The following is a 22,157-nucleotide window of genomic DNA, read 5'->3' on the forward strand; positions in this document are numbered from 1 at the left end:
AGGAAGGAGTCGTTACACATTTCAACAAAATGATCCACCACAAGCCCGTGGCCAGTGTCTATGTCTTGGAGGAGACTGACAATGACATAGTCATCAGCAAATTTGATGATGTGTCTCTCCTCACAAGCTTCTAATGTACAGGATGGGGGACAGAACACACAGTCCTGGGGAGACCTGGTGAAAGAGCAAGCGCTGCTGTGATATAAACCATTTACCCCCACTCTTGTGATTTGTTGGTCAAAAAAGTCTGGAGTACAGCCTACAATTTTAAAATCTAGATAAAAAATTGAATGGAACAACAAGTTCCACTAACAAGTGTGGTTGGGTGGTGTTAAATTCTGATGAAACAGCTATAAATAAAAGGTTAGCTATAAATATAAAGGAGATATAAAGAATTCAATAATGTGAGGGTAACATCTTTGACTCCTCTTTTAGCCATGTAGGCAAATTTTATGGGATCCAGTAGGTGCTCTACCTGGTGGAGCACAAGCCTTTTAACAATTTTCCAAAATTACTATATAAAACTAGAGATCAATGTTATTGGTCTAAAATCATTCAATGTCTAAGAGGGAATTGTGTGTTGCAACTGGTACAGTTGCCACCCATCCGCAAATTTCAGGCACCTTCTGCTGAGAAACCTTGAAAATACAATGAAACATACCACATTGCCACAATAGCTGCCCACTTTTTTTCTAAATATCGGAAATTACTGACGAATTAAGCATCCAACTCTAAAGGTCTCTGCCTTAATCTTGATTACTTAGAACTCTATGCATTTTCTATTCCCTAAAACATGCAGTTTTCACGCAACTTTTCTAACCGATCTTAAATCTCTTCAACGATGCCCACTTCCTCAATGATTACATTTGGGATTCCATTAAATCGTGAAACTCTCTGGAGCACAAACACAAGATCTAAAGATGGGAAAATCCTGGTGTAAAAATGTACTTTCACCAGAGGGATGACTTAACCTTATTTGTCATATTGTAAAACGAAATGCGAAAGAACCGGCCCGATAACAGAAGCTTACTTTTCACATCATCGCCCTTCATTGGGCTGTTGCTGATATTCACTTTTATGTCGTTCGATAACACCAGTCACTGCTTAAGACGAGGTCACCTGTAAAATTGGAACAATTCATTGTTGTGCACGCCAACTCAGCAGAGCACATACGTGAATAGTTCAAGGGACTAATGTATGAAAATAAACTAAAATAGAATGACATGATTGACGGTACACAATATTAAACACAACAAACCTGAACTTACAAATGTGGTGTTGTCGCGAACGCATTACTCAGAAATAAATTACTTATTAGCATTCTCATCTTTAGCAATGCCCGGCGCCGCCAATCAAAACAAGCTAATCAAAGAACAGCAGGGGTGCAATCGAAGACACATTAATGACGGCCAATCAGTGAGACACTTAGAGCTGTTAAGCATTTTCACTTCTTGTTTAATTATAATGTCTATCGAAAAGACAACACAATCACTTTTTTGCGATTTAGATGTTCTTTTATCAGGTCGTTATTGTCCATTATAATTTGCAATTGACTGAGTCTAACACCTAGGACTGAGTGTGGAAAGGTGGAGATCAATTTTTCTATGCACTGTACTCTTTCGTGATCGAAAGTCACATTGTTTCGGGCATCTCTGTACTTAACACCTGCCAGTGGAAATTAAACAGAATACAAGAGTATACAAGGACCACCATCGTGATAACACCTTCAAAATCCAAGGATGGATTGTTCTGTAGAGTTTTCCCCTTGTGATATCTCGATTTTTTTTCGTGAGGCTAACGAAAAAGACTGTAGAATAATCTCAGATTTGAATTTACTATTACACAAATTACACAAATAAAGTGATAACACCAACCCTAGCAAAAATATACAGCCACCCACCGTCCCAGAAATAAAAAAGTGAAATTTGATTCATTTTGTTTGTGGGTAAAATAATTTCTTTCAACAAAACATTGAGACATTAATATACTTTATTTTACAGTTTGCTAGAACACATTTTAAATTCAGTCTTGTATATATACATATTCGCAAAAATCAATTTTTACGTTGCGAGTCCATTGCAACTTTATGAATTAGATTATTATTAATTCAAGAACTAATTCTGCGCGTCATTTCCAACTTTACTCCTGACTGACACTGACTGTCGTTTGAAGCCGCTGTTAAAATAATAAGAAATGGGCTGTAATAAATTATTGAGCGAGTTCAATTACTTTGAGCCAATAGTCTAATCATAGAACGCATGTACTGCTGTTTTAAAACACTTTTAGTTCGTTACTACTTAAATGATACACATGTAGTAATTATTTAACGCGTGCCTAGGTATTGTTTTTTGGCTGTGTCTGGGTTCTCAACAACAAAAATATTTTCTTTAATGTGTTTTTTTATTTTTATTTGAAGCGGTAACAATTAAGGAATGACTGTTTCCCATTTACTTTCGTAATCAATTCTAATTCCAGTTTATCAGTGACTTTAAACGTTGAAGTAATTAATTCAGTTTTAGATAATAGTGCCATGTCATTTACAGGGCGCAAGACAGAACCACACCCCAGACTGGTCACCAGGTCATTACAAGGCGTAGAGATAATAATCAGGTGGGTAGCTGCGTCAGCATGCGTAGGCTGCAAAGGAACAAGTAATAGGTTTATTCCATGCTGAAAAAAAAAGAAAGAGAACACAACGTTTCGGCTGTGGAGCCTTCTTCAGGTGCCTGAAGATTATCTTCTTCAGATAATAATCAGCCTAGCCAGTCGGGAGCTTGTTAGTGGTTTTATTTTCCCATTTAATCTTTTTTGGTAATGGTCACCACTCAGTACTACTGTAATACTAAGATTTTTTCGCTAGGTGGTGATAATATACAGGGTTTGAACACTGCTCTCTGCATTTTACGGGTTTAAACTCAGCAACACCGGGACGTTTCCTTTGCATTTACCTTGTTGCTTTCTAATTTAGTCCCCATTAGTGAGTGTAGAATCCAAAAACACAACACCTTCAAAGTGATTAATGTTTGTTAAAGCAGGGAACCGAAGTAGTGGAATAGCGTTTAGAAGGGGCACTGGCCTTTTCAAAATATAGTCAGAAAGTGCTCGCTAGGATTTGTCACCCGTATATGTTTCTCACCAGTATGACAACTTTCTTAGTATGGTTTACCCTGACATAAAAAAAAATCACAATCACCACCAAAGGCAAAGATTGACCGGCCCGTTTTTCATCAGATTTCTGGAGAACAGTAAAGGAGAATCATCACAAATCATGACTAATGCTTAAGGCTATTAGCACAGGAACATTAATGTACAAAAGTTATTTTCTTAAGGTTAGGAATTGAGTCAGGGTTTGTTTTAATAAACTCAGATTTACCCAGGCTAACACTGTAGTGCTGCCCACAAACAAACCCACAAATAATATCTTTGGTGGCACCTTGACTGTGGCTGACCTGCTTTGGTTAAGTAGGCAGTTCTCTTTTTTTATTTTTGGAGGGTGGGGTGACTTGAGCTGTAAAGGAGCTGTATTGGTGTCTTTATTTATGAGGTAAACCAAACCCAAGTCCCCCCGTCCAGCCTGAAGTACTGGTTGCCTGTGGGTGCATCAGCTACCACTCACTCTCGTTGGTTCCCATGTCATCTCCCGCCCTGTTTAAGTGCAGTTCCCTGGGGAGCAGACGACCTCACCACGCCTGACTGGCCTCCCTGCGGGAGAGAGCTAGGTCTCTCTCCGAGCATCCCTGACTTGTCCCCCATTTACAAAAACTGAGGTGAAAAGGACAAATATGAAGGACAAAGTAATATGTGGTTACAGACATTTACATTAAGCATTACATTTGCATTCATTTAATGTTAATTAAGCATTAATTTAGATGATCACATTAATAACTGACCTTATACAGAGCCGTATGTATGTTACTTCTTAGTAGATTTCTTAGGTGTGAAGAAAGGTGGTCAAGTAAATAAAAGGCATTGGTTTAGGAGCAAGTGTAATCAGTGTAAGAATTAAGCGGTATTGTACAATTATAGGAATTTAGGGTGATTGTGGGGGGGAGTAAATATACATGTTATGATAAGATGTGTGGGTTCCTGTAGGAGTTGTTTGTAATTGCAATAAATGGGTTGTTTTCTGTTATGTGATGTTAGATTTATTTTAATGTAATGTTTATTTCTACTGTTTATGTTTTTGTAAATCTACAGTATGTGTGTGTGTGTGAAACAGTTGCTTGGATGCAAAACATTTTGTTGCTAAATCAAAAAATAAAGTTTTATTGTACTTAGGAAGGAAACTGGATGATATTCGTGTGGGGTTTTTTGGCACTCCTGTCTATTAAAATTGAACAGGGAAAATTGAATGTGTAAGAACAAGTTTTATTTCATTGGGTATGCACAGCTGTTATGCCTTGTGCATGTACAGTATCCAGTATATGCCTGGATTGTATTGGCTGTACAATTAACAGAAAAGTCAAATACAATATGCGTAGGGTTAAATTGACATTTCGTGAACAGCATTTGATTTAGAAATGTTTGGCCAAGGGTTTTATAAAAAATATCCTAAGTCGAGAACAGTGGTCAGGTTTGTTATGCTTGGCTTTCATTCGTGCTTGGTATCCAAATGATCTCCATGTGGATAACAATTAAAGTACATAACCTGTTCAACTTCTTGCTGTTCATGAACAATCAAGTATAAGATGTGGGGCTGTCATATTGAACTTGCACTTAAAAATTCAGTACTAATCGAGAAAAACCCAACTAAACGACCTTCTGGGTTTGAATTTCAAAGGAGTCACGTACATGGAAGAAAAATTCGTGAAACTGAAAGTCCCCCCCTCCTCCTCTGTCCGGCTTTTTCTTTGTTGTCATTGGTGAACAAGCGAAAGGGGGGTGGAGGGAGGGACTGGGATTTGAAAGATTTACAGGCGGGGGCTCAGATCACATCTGCTCCCGCCGACTGCGAGCCGATTAAATTACTCCAGCCCTCACACATGAGGTTTCTGCTACAGAAAAGAAACGAGTCAGTGTCGCCCGGCGGTCGCGTTGAGCACAGTCCTCTCACTGCGCTATCTGGAAACAGAAGACAGCCCTTGACCGTGTGGAAAACTTCAGTGAAACTTTTTTTTGCCTACTAATTAAGCAGGACAGATAAAAGGTTCGTGTGTGTTATACATTTTTGAGGACCATGAATTATATTGCATAAAATTATTATGCGGAGCTAATAATTGCATTAAAGTGATGTATTAATTTAATTTCTGAAGCTTGGATTGAACAGGTGGTGCGTTGTTTCAAAGCGCGTTAAGTATTTCACATTAGTGACAGGGTGCAAAGTGAAGTTTTTTTTTCTTCAGATGTCCCTTGCTGACTGCGCTTATCCCCTCTGATCTCCAAAAGGCAGGTCGGGTCTGGAGTTTTCTCACGGGGTGTTAGTGGAGGGTGCTGGACTGCTCCGCGAAGTAGGATGCCCGCTGCGGTCAGGGAAATGGTGAACGACGGACCTCGTCTTTTTGGGCTAAAGACGCCTTGCATTGCCATTGAAAGCAACTTCCCGTCTTTCGCACCGTGTCCTTCCAGAGAAAGTCATCGTACGTTTTACCACACCAAAAGAGTCGGGAATTACCTCATTGGCAGAAAACTTGGAGAAGGCTCTTTCGCCAAAGTAAGAGAAGGGCTGCATGTGATGACAGGGGAGACGGTATGTTTTCACCTCTTTATTTTTATCACTGTTGCATGAGATTCTGTTGCAACAGTCTGTTGACATTTTCTCAGAAATAATACAGTAAAGAAGCCCTGTTCATTTCTATTGTTAATTTAAAATTGTTTAGTTACATTTGCTTTTGTACTATTTTATACGAAATCAACCGGTGTAGTTCCAAAATACATACGGCAACGACCAAAATTTGAAGACAATTTTGTATGTACAGTAGTCCATATACAGTGTGAGGGTATCACCTTCGAAACCAGCATTAAGCGGTAAAACGTTTGGATATTGGAACCGACCCACAAAGTGCTCCAATAGTACGTGTCTTCCAAAATGCACGTGTCATCGTTGTATTACATTTTCTGTATATGTATTTCGTACCCAGCGGTTAATATAGTAGCCATGAATACTGTTACACCATGTTTACTTTACTGTTAGTATTTTTGAGTGAGCGATTCGGTTCTTAAGTTTTGGAATTAATATCAATAGCTCCCAACTCCATTAGGACAGGGAATATTTTAATGTTGCATACACTAAAGGTTTGCAAAATTCCACTTCGAAACGTCAGTATTAGTCCGGTCACAATGCATTTTAAAATACAAGACGTCGAAAATACTAGTGAAGTCTTTCTGTATGACCAACGAATGCTCATAATTAAATTTTGATGTTATCTGGTCAAGAGCACGTCTTTTTCGTACTCGGCGGTGCTTCAGCTGAAATATCAAATACTGGTGGTATATTGGGGTGGTGTTTCTCATCTTCAGATTTGAAGTGATAACAGGAAATGTCCGCAAAGTTCCAGGTCAATCACTGCTCAAATGTTATTAGATAATACTTGCATCAATGGGGCTTACTGAGGTGTCTGAATTAAGAAGAGATTACCCCAGAGACGGTGTACCTAGAAACTTAATGGATGTCGTGTTAATGAACATATTAAGTAAATAGTAGCAAATCTGTAGCATTATTTGAAATAACTGGGGCTTACATATAGGAATTAAATGTAAATTGGATTTGCTTGACGACTCCTTACAAATATCGCTTTCTGTTTGTGGTGTTATGAATGCGTTTATAAAACATGAATGTTAGTTTCCGAAACATGTTCAGCAGCTAAATTGGTTTTGGTGATTAAAATTGAATGCTTGTAAATATAGCACTGGTTTACATGTGAAATCTGGTCGTACTCTTTTCGTTAGGTAAACCACCGCTGTTTTCGTTTAAGGCCATCTAATGGACTCCGCATATTTCTGGCGAGTGCATATGAGGAGAAAATTAATTTGTCATTCAATTATTCACCGCATAAATGCCTAGGCTCTCATTCATAAAGGACTTTAGTGCCCGTCTGTTCCCTTGTTTGCAATTACTGTAAGTTCTGAATGGCTTTGTTTGTGTTTGTGAGAGGCACGGCACAGTTACACCCGAGAAAACAACTGCCATTGTTTGGGTGGCCTGGAATCGCTATTCAAACTACTACCATAGCACAGCTACAATACATAAAACGTACGTAAAACGTATTTATCCTAAAACCTTTCACACTGAATACCCTTTTTTAGTTTTTAGGGCAACTCACTCCTGCATCCTCTATCTCCCTTTCGAACTCCCTGTTCCCTCTTCTGCGGTGCCTTTCCTTCTAAACACACGATTCATCGCATCTGTTTTAATCAGCTTTTAGATGAAACGGTCTCTTGATGACTTCAAGGAGAGGAACGCAGGTTATGTGTTCCTTAACCATGTTTGGACGATTATAAACTGGATGGGTCTTTTAATGATACTGATCTAAAATACATACACCAAACAAAAAACTGTTGTATTTGCTCAACTATCTCCATGTTTAAAACACAAAACGAATGAAAATACAAAGGATTAGGCTACCCTGGACAACTTTTCCTGTGTTTGGAGAAGCCAGCAGGATTTAGACTAATAATGTGTATCCTAGATAACACAATAAACCCTTTAACAGCCAGCTTCTTTTCTGGGCCTGAAATGCAGAATCTCAATGTGCTGGGAAGGGCTAGTAGCAGAACACATGCTGTTTTTCATGTAAACAGTTCAGTCACATTATAATCAGCTGCTCTGCTCGGTTCCTAAATTGTTGCCTCTTTTGTTTTAGCAATGCGATCCATTAACGGGTCGTAACCTGTCAATTGCATATAACCTCTTTTTGTGGGGGGGCAATGAAGAGACTACAGGGAATAAGGGGGTGACTCTAAGTGGTTTGCGAGAACCATTCAACTGGTCCAATTAAAATGCATTAGTTTGGTTAGGTAATTAAGAGCATGGGTGGAACGCTGAAGTTCTCGACATAGACAGCATCTCCTTACTCCTCACAAGTACTCCTTACTACCTTTGTGGAGTAAAAACTGCGCTAAGATAAAATGCATTAGTGCAGCACACAGTAGTAAAAGGTGAGAGTTCTGCTTGCTGTTTTCTGTTCTGCAGGACACTTTTGCCTTATTCAAATAAAGTTACAAACTTTCTAAGCAGCTACAAACAACCCTTTCTGCTCTGTCAGTTGCAATTCTCAGAATTGTTCAGGAGGCATGCATTTTTTTAATTTAATGGAACATAGCACAATTGTTCTCCAGAGTAGGTGGCAACACATACTATGTAAAGGCCAAATATTTTTTTTCTCATGTTAATTGAGCAATTAAACGACAGTTAATATTGTGAATGTGCAGGGAATCTGGGGCCTACAGAAATAAAATCCTCACTATTGATTGTATTGGGTTTTAACACTCTCACACTAGCTCTTAGGAAATTAACTTAAGCTAGGCTGGGAGCTTAGGTACCAGACAGAGCAAATTGAAACGCCAGTCTTCAATCTGCCTCGATAATCCTGTTTGATTTGATTGCTTTAAATGGGAAAGATAACTGTTAAGATGCCTTTGTCATTTCATTTAAAAAACCCAGGAACTGGTGACAGATACATTCCCCTCTTGGAGAATGTGGAGTGGAGAATGATAGAGAATGCAGTGAGTGATAAACATTAGCTCAAGTGCTTTGAATTAGTAGGCACTGCTGGAATTGTCAGTTTCAGTGGGATTCTTTGCGTATTTGGAGAAATAAACCAGACTTTCAAGTTTTTGCATTTATGGCGGTTCCAATCAGACTTTCAAAGTAGGTAAAATGAATGCCCCTGTGGTGTTTTACCTTGCTGCATAAACTATTGCTTATAATCAGCTGGGAAATGGTTAATGCAGTGTTCAAACCTGAGGCCGAAGTTTGATGGACATGTCAGTTTCTCCACGTTTTTTCTTTTTTGCTTTTGTGAAAAAAATCTGGATTTGGAGTGTTTATATAGGTCCCGGTGGTACTGCTAGTTAGTCCTATCTTGGTTGCCTGTCTGGGTGGAGTTTGCATGTTTTGTGTAATCTTTTTCTGGGTGCTGTGGTTTCCTCTCACCTGCCAAAAACATGCAAGGTGGGTTTGATTATTCCCTCCTACAGTTTAATTTCCCTTCATTAGTAAGGGGTCACCCCTTCTCATTGCTCTGGCCTGTCAAGACTGGCTCTTATAGGTGTGAGTTACTTGCATTGTTAGCACATAACAAGACTATGTTGCAGAGGCTGTTTCAGCTTGGCAGATGGCATGGTGGCATTGCTACCTTGCAGTGCTGGGGCCCTGGGTTCAATTCTGGACCAGGTACGCTGTCTGTGTGGAGTTTGTAATGTTCTCCACGTGTTTGCGTGGGTTTCCTGCAGGGGCTTCAGTTTCCTTTCACAGTCCGAAAACATATTGATAGGTTAATTGACTTCTGGGATATTAGCCCTGGTGTGAGTGTATTTGTTATGTTTGCCCTGCAATGGACTGGCATCCTGTCCAGGGTGTACCCCGCCGTGTGCCTGTTGAGCCAGGATAGGGTCTAGATCCTCAGCAACCTTGAATTAGATGGAGCTTTTAGAAAACGGATGGATGTTTTAGTTTGTTCTTCCAGGTCTAATACTACGAACACGCAAGTTCCGAATTCCAGCATGGAATTTTCCTTTGTTTAGGTGTGTAACTATGCTTTCATAAATTTTAAGGGCTTATTAAAACTCATTTTACAAACTACTTTTATAACACTTTACAGAAATCTCCACTGGCTGTAACACATGCAACACAGACAACAGCTCACAACAGATGGATATGTTGCACGTACAGAACATGCACCACTTGCAAATATGTCTCTGTACTGTAATTAGATACTGTTCCTAATCCCCTGAGCCTATTAAAGTGCGCAGAAACATTTCAACACAAGCATTTGTGACTGTTTTCCACCAGTCACACCTGTTTTTTAAGGCCAAACTGAGACTCGTGTGCCCTCCTCTCAGGTGGCGGTGAAAGTGATTGACAAGCGGAAGGCCAAGAAGGATTCCTACGTGACGAAAAACCTGAGGCGGGAGGGTCAGATCCAGCAGATGATCCGCCACCCCAACATCACCCAGCTGCTGGACATTTTAGAGACGGAGAACAGCTACTACCTGGTGATGGAGCTGTGTCCAGGGGGCAACCTGATGGACCGCATCTATGAAAAGAAGAAGCTGGAGGAGAGGGAGGCGCAGAAATACGTCAGGCAGCTGGTCACGGCTGTGGAGCACCTGCACCGGGCCGGGGTGGTGCACAGGTAACTCTCACTGAACGTTTCGGGGTACCCTCATCCATGCCTCAGTCTTTTTGGGGGTTACATTTGTGCACAGCTGGGCTTTGCTTCACTCGGCGGGGGAAACAGGCTCCTGATTTTGGGAGGATTTGGGTCCCTTTTTGATTTTTCCACTTGTCTGACATATTTATGTAGCTGTTTTCTCTGGAGCCAAACAGCCCTCAGAAATATGGATGGTCATGTCTAGTACATAAAACTCTGGGAGAGAGAACAATATTTGTTCTTCTTCACAAGAACCCCTAGAGTGGCATAAGCTTTTGAATCCCTGAACAAATAACTCTTCTTTCCGGATATAATACACACACTGATGGTGTGGTGGCAGTGTAGTGTGTCCCTGTTTTAGTAAGAAAGTTGTGCAGCTAAGGAAAGAGTGAGCTCTCAAATGTATCTTCTCACATCATAAACATATTGCCTTCTCTAAACACTAAGTCACATTTAATTATTGTAGAGGTTATCAACTGCCTTTCCTATGATTTTTTCAGGGTAGTTTTACACTTGCACAAGCTTTCAAAAAAGGACACATAGGGCTGCCAGCACACATAGACAAGTTCTTCATTGTTGTCGTAACGTTATAGAGAAAACTGGTATCTATTCAGTAATGCCAGGATATTGCTGAATCCAGGGATTACAGAGAAGAACAAACAGTTTGGCTCATTTCCTTGGTATTGTACCAATGTATTGGTGTTTTAATCTATCAAACACTGATACATCAAAGTTATATATTAACGCATGGAAATAGCATAAAGCAATAAAGCAATAAAGCAATCCTGAGCCGTGTGATAAATTACAGGTCACAAAGCCTGCAGATAATATTTAAGAAAGGTAACTATGATTCTCATGGCCAATGATACAATTCCTGAGCTTGAAGTTACAGTCCGACCCTTGTAAGTTCTTGTGATGAGAGACAATGCTTCCTTTGTCTGATACATGAAAACAGTTCATGCATTCCACACAACTTAATTTAGGACACTGTGCCTGTTATATCTTGTGTATCATTTGACTGCCTTTTTGCATTATTTTTGATTCTGGTATTTATAATGGGTGGTTCATCATGGTATTTGGCTATAGTTGTTCCTAAACGTTTAAGTCTTCAGAATTGAAAAGGGGTTCAGAATGATAATAGTATGTAAACCTGCTTATGTAAAACATCTCCTTGAACTATTTTTTTACCCTGATACCTCAAACTGAAAAAATAAATTAAATCAGACTAAAAACATTTTCCCTTAAATGTTAACAGTATCTCTCTAGACTTTTAGAAAACCTCAGATTGAAAGACTTTGAAATAAGTATTACACTTATGCACGGGATAAATAATCGTGGTGCTAGATTTGTAAATTCTTAAAAACAATTTCTTGACACACAATCAAGAGAGTGCAATACAGTAGGGGCTCAGTGTTTTGCTAAAAGAATGCATGCATTCAATTGAAACCTATGCTTCATTCATTTAACAATTGATGTGTGTGTTTCTATCACAGAGACCTGAAGATAGAGAACCTTCTACTGGATGAAGATGACAACATAAAGCTTATAGGTAATACATGAAACCAAATTAAAATATACCTCTTAAAAATGAACCCTACTTGAAGTATTTCAGAATTTCTTTTTGACCTGTTCAGTATTGTATATGCAATGTACATTGCTTCACTCATCTGATTAATCTGTTTAGAATTACAATCTATATGTTTTAATGTGAAAGAAACACACATATGTGTATCATATCATATCAGTATCATATGCAGAAGCAGCCAACTTTATAAATCTCTTTTAAATTCAAAAACAATGCCTCTTCTTCTCTTTCAGAGCCATTCAGTGGTGAAAAACCAAATAACTTGTAAATGGATATTAGCATGAGATAAGAAAATAACTCTCAACAAAAAAAGTCTTGGTAGTTTTCCAGGAAGGAAACATCTGTCTGAAGTTCTCAGTCAAAAAAGATTTAATTATGTGGCCAGGTTTAATTAGGAATTCATTAACTAGTTCAAACTTAACAAGTTCTTGCCCGGGTGTGAAGTATTTGGAACATCAGTACTAAGTTATAGGAGGTTTATTTAACAGCAAGTGTTACATGTGGAGAATGAGGTCATTGTTAGGCACTGCTAAATACTGCAGCGATAAAATAATGGTTTTAATATGTATGGAAAACTTAACAATTAAGAGAAGCAATGGTAATACAAATAAATCAGTGCTGAATTGTCTTTTCTTTCCCAGATTTTGGCCTGAGTAATTGCGCTTGGATGCTGGGTTATTCTGACCCCTTCAGTACTCAGTGTGGCAGCCCTGCGTATGCAGCACCCGAGCTCCTGTCCAAAAAGAGATACGGCCCCAAAGTGGACGTCTGGTCCATGTAAGTGCATTTTCCAGTATGCTCAGCCAGAAACAGTGAGGCTGGGAGATCTCCACTCCGCTCTTAAACAGCAAAATCTTACCTACCTTCTACCTTAAGAAGTGACCTTTCTACAAATATGTTAATGTTCTGTATAGCTAAATTCATTAACATTTGTTAACTGAATATTGCTCTTCTGTCATAACCATGCTAAATAACTTACTTACTCAACATACCAAGCAACAGTGCACCTATGAACAGTGCACCTAGATTGCAACATTCTGAAAATCTATTTATTCTACACTTATGAAGAGGTGGCAGCATCTAAAGCAAAGCATAATAGGTGTAAAGCATATAAATGTAGCAGAAGATCTTCACCTTTGGATAAGATGTGACAGACACACCTTAAATATATATAGGCAGATAGCTTTTCCAGCTGCCAGGGGTTTCCCAGGAATAACTCTCAAGCGAAAACATTTCACAAGAACAATTAACAGTCAGTTGTAAACAAGTGAAACCTCAAACCATATACAAAAGAAAGGTTATATTTGTCTCTTTGGTGGCCTCAAGTGACAGCTCCTGGTCATTACACCCTGTACACTCAACCTGGACCATTCAACATAATGTTATAAATGACAGAAGGCCATTCAGTCCATCATTTGGTTGCTAATAGCTAATTAATCCAAGGATCTCAACCAGCTGTTTCCAGAAAAATATCACAGGCAACACAGCCCACACCACCTGTACTGCAGTCCTTTTAATGTCTGGTAGGTTAAAGTGGCCACTGTGTCCCAAAGATCAGGAACAGAGGCTTTCTTTAGTCTTGAACAGAGAAGACTGCAAGGGGCCTCATCTAAGTACTCAAAATCCTTCAAGATCTTGATCAAGTCAACCCACTGTACATCTTCAGGATGAACAGTGCAACACAGACTAGAGGGCACAAGTAGAAACTTGTGAAATGTGGAAGTGAGTTTAATACTGAGAATAGGGGTCACGTATTTAATTAGAGGGTCATAGGAGTCTGGAACAAGTTATCCAGCCACATTGGTACCCTGGTTTCTTTCAAGAAGCAGCTGGATGAAACCCTTGGATCAGTTAGCAGTTAACTACAGAACTTTATAAACTAAATGGGCCGAATTACTTCTTCCTGTGTGTCACTGTTCTAATGTTCTTAGCAATCTGGTCTAACCAATTGCAACCCAACCTCATTGGCGCAAAGAAATCGTGCACCTCTGGCTGGGGAATCCCAATCACAGCCAGCACTTCATGTCAACTGATCATAAACGCAGGTAAAAGACATAAACCTGGCAAATGAAAATCCCAGCACTTGGTTTCAGGTGGAGTTGGCTGTAGGATGAAAGGTTTTACTTAGTGCTTTTAAAAAGGGAAATAATGTGGTTCTCCTTTCTCTCCATGTTGAATTTCCCAGAGGTGTGAACATGTACGCCATGCTAACAGGAAACCTGCCCTTCACTGTGGAGCCCTTCAGTCTCAGAGCCCTGCACCAGAGGATGGTGGACAAGGACATGAACCCTCTGCCTCCACAACTCTCCATAGGTAATTTCCACTCATGACAGTAGCTCCTGTCGACAATCCCTGGGACATTTTGGAATCCCTAATTGTTTTGCGCACTCTTATGACTGAACTTTAATTATTAGCTAGTTTTTACCAATCTCTATACACTTTGTATAAAGTGCTCTTGCAGTGGTTGTTGTCACAGCACTGTGAAGGCTATAAAAGATTTAGGAAATTAATTCCTTCCTTTTTTATTATTGCTGCGTCTCTGCTGTGAAACATTGTGAAAACTGTTATTTGCTAATGCCGTATTGAAAAAGAAAACCTTCCACTCGGATGTCGCACAAGGACTACACAGAAGTGAAGCGCCCAAGTTCCGATGTGGAACTTTCTCCAAAAGTTACTGTACTTTTGGAGATCTGCCGAAAGTTTAATTGAGGCTTTTTGTTCTTGCTCGGAAGACTATTTTAAAATGAACATGCCTAGAGTCGGTTTCATTTATACATTCTGGATGTTCAGGAAAATAAAGTTCAAATGTGAGGGTTGAATGTTTTCTCACATGGTAAGTTAGGAGATTCTAAGAAAAGGGTTCTTTTGATCTTTTAGTAGAGTTTCTTAAAAAACGAGGATATACAGAAGGATTGAGGCCAGAAAAACAAAACCTAAATTTGTTTGTGTTAGGCACTGGAATTTAGTAGTTAGAAACTGTTGTTAACTGCACGACTGAATTAGAAAGAAAATGCCCTTTTTAGTTCAGAACACAATATGGAAGTTTATCTTTTGTTTGCATCTAACAAGTGCCCAGATAACACTACAAATGCATTTAAAAGCTTCATTCTGTGGATGCCAGCTTTACTGTGAAGCCTGTTTTCAACCATATGAGGGACAAAAATATTTTTGGCAATTAAGATTGTGTGTCTGAGTTTTTCTGCTAATTTTCCTAACTTTGAAAGATTAAGGAACAAATTCAAAGCATTCTTGTTTGGAACTGCTAGATGGAACATTTCAAGGGCATCTGCTACAGAGCAAAACTGTAAATAAATTATCAGACCAGTAAGAACTGTTTCTAGAAGTTCATCATACCAATTTTTTTTACTTTTTGGTTTTATTATACTAGCATTACGCTTTACTACACTACAATGTAGTATTTGGTTATTGGTCTTGGCACATTTTTCAATGAATCTCTCTGGCTAGAGAAAAGCCCCCTGCTCACAATTCTGAAACAATTTGAACTTAATTTCCAATATACAAACTAATCCAGGTCCACATGTCAAGTTTGAACATTTTGCAGTTCCTCTCATTACTTGAAGATTTCTGTGAGATCTTCCCCCACCATCCTTTTTCCTGGCTAGAGAGACTGAAGGCTATAATAATATGCTTTACTGTTTTTTCCCCCAGTAGGAAAAAAAGACTACAATGAGTTGTATGATTTCCCATTAATCTTTCAGCATGCTAACGCAGGGCCTCTGGAAGGTGGTTCAAATGTTTGTTTTTGGCTTTGTAACACCAGGAAGATGCTTTTACCTTTGCAATGAATGTGCAGTGAACTGCAACGTCAGGGAAAAGCCCTGAGGTCCTCTATTGTGTCCTTAAGTGACTTGCCCTAGTCTGTTTGAATGCGGTGCTGTTACAGCAGGTGAGCTGCAAAAGTAACAGTTCAAAAAAAGAAAATGTTTAAAAACAGCCATAAATAAAGGCATATATTTCGGTTAGTATCACGCTGAAAAGTAAAAAAAAAAAATGTTTTGGCTGTTGAGCCTTCTTCTCCCAAGGAGTTTTTCTTTTTCGTTCTACTTCTTTCTCATGCACACCTGAAGAAGGTGTAACATCTTTCTGCTTTTCAGCGTGGAAATGCGCTTTTCTTGTTCCTCTGCAGCTGACGCAGCTCCCCACTCGAACCTCTTTAAAGAATTATTATTGGGCAGCCATTGCAGGGCAGTCAGGCTGGGGGTGCTACTCTGCAGTGACACCCGCCTCTGAAAGCCTAAGACATGAAAACCAGTTATCTGACTTATCCAAGCCGTTCTCAGAGAAAATAAGGACATATTCTATTGTCCACTGATTATACTTTTATACATTACTAAAGGAGCGCGTCTTCTGAACCACTGCTTTCTATAAATATAACAACGTAGTCACCTATTGAAGTTCATAGCTTTGCCTGAAAAATATTCTGGGCACAGAGAGAAAAAAGCTCAATAGGCTGAAATAAGCCTTTTCTTGATCTTGCGGTTTTCCTGACTCTTAACTCTGCTTTCCACTCTGCAATCTGTCTACAGCTGCAGTCAACATGTTAAGAAGCCTGCTGGAGCCAGACCCAGTGAAGAGGCCAAATATTCATCAAGTCATGATGGACCCCTGGCTCAGAAGTGGAAGCCCTCCACACGGAGCAGCGTGTCTGAATAGGTACGGCAGGGTGAACTCATGCATGTTTAGAAACTGAAACCACTCGATTCTAATCAAAGAACTGTGGCATAAAGGTGACATAAAATATTAAAAAATCCAAATAAGATCATTTTCTGCGTTTTACTACTCCATTTCCTCCCCTGTTGTCTCGGCCACAACGATTCACAGATCACCAATCTTGAGAAGAAATTGAAACATCAACACATTTTTAAGTAGCTTTTTGTTGGAGCAGTGAATGACAAAAATAGAACATGCTGTGAAAAGTACCCTGTCTCTTTAATTTGTTTTACCAAAGGATCTTAGAAGGAGAGTAAAACTTGTCTGCGGCTGGCAGGCTTCTCTGTAAGTCATGAAACTGGTTTTACTGCGCAGTTGAGCCTCATTACTCTAAAATGTTTTTATTAAATTCTCTGCTTAGAAAAAGGATTTGAGTGTGAGACATAATACATTATTACTTTAAAACACAGCAGTGTGAAAAAAACATTGTGTGACATTTCGACTTTGAAAAGCATAAGTGTCCTTCTTGAACTACACGTCGACCGTATTACAGCTCAGAGTGAGAATGTCTAGTCAGTTCAGTCTGCAAACCAGACATGTGTTTACTATTGCTGCACAGTAGCTAGCTGCAGGAAACACCTTAAATTAATTTTCCCTTAAATGTTCCATAACTTTAAGGGTGTTGACAGGTCAGCTGAGTGCAATGTAGTTAATGCTTTACTGAGAGGAAATCTCACCGTATATAAAGCTTAAGTTGTTCAATGGTAGATTTTATGCAATCAGGCACACTTTGTTTAGTTTTGATGTCCTGGTGGTGCAGTTCAGATCCCTGTTAGGGCATTTTAGTTACCTGTAACAATATAACAGGGACAGTAACATTTCCTAGTTGCTGAGAAAATGAGGAGAGACATTATCACTTTTTCAATCAAATTAACTGCAATGCTAATCACCTGGGTACATCTGTGCTTAAAATTAAGAACCAATGACTGGTTTAACCCCTTAACTGCCATTCAAGGAGACGTAACCCAGATACATACAGCCTCCAGTGTTGAAAATACCAATATCCTAGACTCTTGACCAGGAAAGTTACTCATTCAAACCACAGATTCAGCTCTATATAAAATTATGTGCACAACTTATCACTGGAGAGGGCTGGGTGGGCTCGATCCAGGCACTTTACATGTACATGTTGTACCAGTACACCAAGTTGATTATAAACTGGGGACTCATGAATGGGAGGAAATAAAATAGAAAATTTGGTAATTCAATTTTTTTTTCTGTTTTCTTGTTCAAGCACCCAAACAGAAAAGCAAACAAGCAGCAGTAGTTATAGGAATGAAGATGCACAGTGCTGGTCTTGCGATTTAATGGTGACGCTCCTGTCTTTTTTAAATAGGATACACATGAAGGAGATCAACCACAGTGTGCTGCAGCACATGACGGAAAGGCTGGGGTACAAGCACAGCGATGTCCTCAGTGTTGTGCTTACAAACCGTGCCTGTCACACCCTCGCGGTCTACTTCCTCCTGGACAAGAAGATGAGGAGGTTCACCAGAGTCATCCAAGTAAGTATCAACACAGGATCTTATCAGCTTTACACTGCGTTAGAATTGTCCTTAACCTTAAACATGGCAGATGGTGTTCAGACCTAACTAATTTGTCCTTGTTGTGGGGAGGCAATCTTAGAAAGACTGATAATCCAAACAAATCTTTTTAAGGGAAAAAAATCAAATAGAAGCAGAGAATAACTTTTGTTATTTGGTTTTTGTAGGAGGAGCAGCAGGTTGTAGAAAAAGAAAAGAAAACAGACGTCTTTCAGACCCACTGGATGAAAAAAATGGAGAAAATGACCATCCTGCCAAAACAGACTCCACGTTATCTGCTTCAGAACAAGGGCCTGCTGAAGGACAAAAAATCACAGAACAACGTTCTGGACAGAGGTGAGATCCAGTATTAAGAGTGGCTTCCCAAGTTACAAATCACATGTAAAACCTGTCAATATTAGACCAATGAGTAGACTGGCTTGTTGTGACAGTTTATTTATCGCAGTTGTCAATGTAAATGATTTCAAAGTGAGAGTCCCTGCAGGTAAACCCTTCAAAAGGTGCTGAAGTCTGAAGAAGGCCTTTGTGGACAGATTGGTTCTGCTTTGTTTTCTTTATAGAAGAAGGCAGTTCGATATCACTATCCGTTGTGTTGCATCAAAACAGATGTAATAGAGGTTCTTGTTAAACCTTTGTCCTGTACCAGTACAAAAGCACTAAAACATAGTGGAGAAGAATGGAATAATGGCACAAGCACACAGCAATGCTGTGAAAACACAAAAAAACAAAGTAAATTTACAGTTGGACTGTAAAGGAATGAGTGGAAAAGCCCAGTAACAGGACATAAGGTTGTTTTTTCCCTATTCCATCTACTTTCCTGCTTTGCATCTGCATTAGACTTCTGCCTGGAGGGGTCTCTCCTGTAACAAACTCCTGCAGGCCTGACTTAGCTCAGCCTCAGCAGTAATTTCTCTAGCTGAGGTACGCGTACAACATAAGCATTCTATACACAGTGCAGCAGCATCACATTTCTGGACTAAACTGATGCTCAGTTTTCACCTGAGACACTAAAATGCTAATTTACTTGTGTGAAAACATTTTTTTCTAAATATTATATGTATTTATACTTGTGGGGGATGAGTACACTTAAAATTCAGTTGTGACGATCTGTCACCTGACAGCTGATGACCTTGGCTGCTGTTTCCTCACCTCCCTCACATGCAGCAGAAATTCCCTGAGCAATTTCTGACCCACAGCTCTGTTGTGCAGGATAGAGCAAGCCCTGAAGAACCCAGTCACCCAATTAGAAATTGTATTTATTATTAAATTGTATTTAGCAGCAAATCTCTTAAGTCATCCTTAATTTCAGTCTATCAAATCAACCTCTCATGGTGTTATAAGCAGAGAGAAAATTATAAATTCCAGTTGTACTATGTCGGCTTCAAACAAACTGTTAAAAATGTACATTTGGAACACTTGAGTCATTCTAATCTCACAAGTTTGTATCTTGTCCTTGAGCCCTGTGGTGGACTCTTGGCGTGAGATGATGTTGAAGGGGCACGCAAATGAGAAGTTATGTCACCAAAGATCTAAACCACTTATGCAAAATCTTTTAGGAATATATTCAAAACCTCTAACAATATTTGGAGAAACACTGCAGTGAGAGAAAAGCCTCCAGGCAGGGCGCAGTACAGATGGAAACCTCACAAAATGGTGGGACATTTGAACAAGAACAGCTGCTACTGGGGGAGGGGAGGCAGGAAATAGAAAACTTGACTTCACAAGGTTCTGTTGTGTTCAACACAGTGGTTTGTCTCTTTTCTAGGCCTTATCCGCACTGCTCCCAACAGGAACGAAGCAAGGTTTGGCCCTGGTGGAAGTGTGGTTTCCTCTTCCTTGGAATACCTGGAGATACAGTCTCTCTTTCCTCACACTCCCCAACCCATCAGACGCTTCGAACCCCAGCCAGAGGGCAGCTTTATCGCAGCCAGGGAAGGCCAGGACCCAAGTGCGACAGTCTGTACCGGTAATTCCTGGGAGCCTGCCATCAGAGAACTGGACCAATTGCCGTCAGCACCATGGCGGAAAGGGACACATCCCGCTTTATCACACAGAGGTCACCCTTGCATTCTGTACCCTCCTGCCTTCCAGCCCGACAGCCCTTACTTGAAGAAAGCCACTATTCCCTCCCCTCCAGCTCTCCCAACGCCCGAGAGCAAGACGTGCCCTTCTAGATCAGACTGGAGCTCGTCAGACACCTCGACTGCTCCCAGCAGCAGGAGTGGAGAGTGCCACGACAGCCCCAAGAGTCGAGGAAGGTTCCCCACGATGGGCATCGGCCAGATGCTAAAGAAGAGGAACCACAACTTCAGTGTGAGGGCCGATCCTCCTCTGGGACTGAACCCTGCAGCGCCCTTACCTTCATACCACATGCAGACACTGATCTGTGCCTCAGGGGCCCTCAAAACCTTGTTCTGACAGTGGCCGGAAAACACGTCGTTACTTATCCAGCCCCTTTCTCCTAAACTGGAAAGATTAGCTGACAATCCCAAATGCTGTGATTTTTTAACTGTATTAGAAAACGGTTATGGTTATTTCTGGAAATTTTCCAGATTCCGGGCTTGAAAAAAGTTCTACACGAAAAGCAGTAACATCAGTCCTCTTTGTTTTTTTTCATATTGCCAGCAATAAAATATCTTTTGTTTATGTTTCAAAAAGGCCTCAACGCCTCTACAATTTGGCATTTTGAAATGAATGCTTTAAATGAGTGCTGTACAGATTATAAGAACTTTAAATATATGTAATTGCTAAATTAACAGGTTTGTCATTCTAAAATATGCACCTACAATCCGCTCGTCAATAAATTTGTGTGAAAAGAACCTTTTTTTAAAATAAAACAGTTTTTCATTTTTTTTATTTGTGATTCTTAATTTACTACATTTCTTAATTGCTTTTCTTAGTGCACTGTCCTCACAGAAGAAACTGTGATCAGGTGTCTATTTGCTCTGTCTTTTTGGAGTGTTCTAATAGATAATGTTAATTTAGAGTAAACTAGTCCATATTATTTAATCCTGTGAGCTACAGAAATGATACTTTAGATAGTAGTAAAACTTAAGTGTTTTGAAAGTACACTACTTTTCAAAGTGTAGTGGTCATTCTGTAAGTCACGTTTTATACATAACCTACTGAACTTATTCCTGAGACTAACGTATTCCTAGAATTAACATAAGACATGTTACTCATATCCAGGTTCTTAAAGTTATGAAACCAGATTAGGAAATGACATCTCTCTAGAACAGTTTTAGTTTTTCTTCTGCACCAGACTTCTCCTGATTCAATGCATGTGAACCCTGAAACATAAAGGCTCCCTTTTGCACACACTTTATAAGCAAGACTTTTTAAGAGCTCTTAACAAAGACCAGTACAGCCATATTTAATCCTTAAAGTAACATGTTGCTGTGGAGTTGCTACATAGTCTTTGCATATATGTATATGCAGAATAGGAGCAAATATACAATCAAGATTATTGACAACATTAATGTTGTTTTTCCTTTAAACTACCCAAATTTTTACATTGCTGTCTGGAGAGTGGAGTTGCTTATGAGCACCAATGATTAAATGAGGTTACTTCACTTTCTGCATCAGGCTCTGTGCCACTGAGCCCTGTACACAAATACATATTACTTATCAGTTCACCGTTTTTAAACTGGATTTTTTTGCTAAACAGAAAAAAACTGCAATCTACACATGGATATGAATTGTAATCATTTATGTGAACTGCACACCAGCGTGAGTAAATGGTGATATTTTTTAGCACTTAGTAGCGATATTAGTAGTTGAAATAATAGTTTCAATTATATGAATGACAGCAATTCCAGAGTAATCCAGAAACGACCTAATCTCTAATCTTTCTTTGTTAAAGTGCAAAATATAATATATTTTGCATCAGATCATGTAATTATGTATTGTTTTTTTAAAAATATTACTGGTAACATATTTACCTGAAATTACACGCTCACGTGCTCTAAATGAAGCACAATGCTGTAT

At 39.4% G+C, this 22,157-nt stretch overlaps 1 protein-coding gene across 1 annotated transcript; it reads left to right on the plus strand.

Annotated features, from left to right (window-relative positions):
* The first annotated feature begins 5,436 nt into the window (after positions 1 to 5,436).
* hunk (hormonally up-regulated Neu-associated kinase) lies at positions 5,437 to 20,588 on the plus strand. Its single transcript, XM_088922284.1, has 9 exons — positions 5,437 to 5,686; positions 10,000 to 10,292; positions 11,804 to 11,859; positions 12,537 to 12,672; positions 14,081 to 14,208; positions 16,443 to 16,569; positions 17,963 to 18,131; positions 18,338 to 18,506; positions 19,936 to 20,588. Exons 1-9 carry the CDS (start codon positions 5,453 to 5,455, stop codon positions 20,586 to 20,588), a joined length of 1,965 nt encoding a protein of 654 aa, XP_088778410.1. The 5' UTR covers positions 5,437 to 5,452.
* The last annotated feature ends 1,569 nt before the right edge of the window (positions 20,589 to 22,157 follow it).

The sequence above is a fragment of the Atractosteus spatula genome, chromosome 7 (assembly GCF_055471065.1).
Source record: "Atractosteus spatula isolate fAtrSpa1 chromosome 7, fAtrSpa1.hap1, whole genome shotgun sequence".
NCBI lineage: Eukaryota > Metazoa > Chordata > Actinopteri > Semionotiformes > Lepisosteidae > Atractosteus > Atractosteus spatula.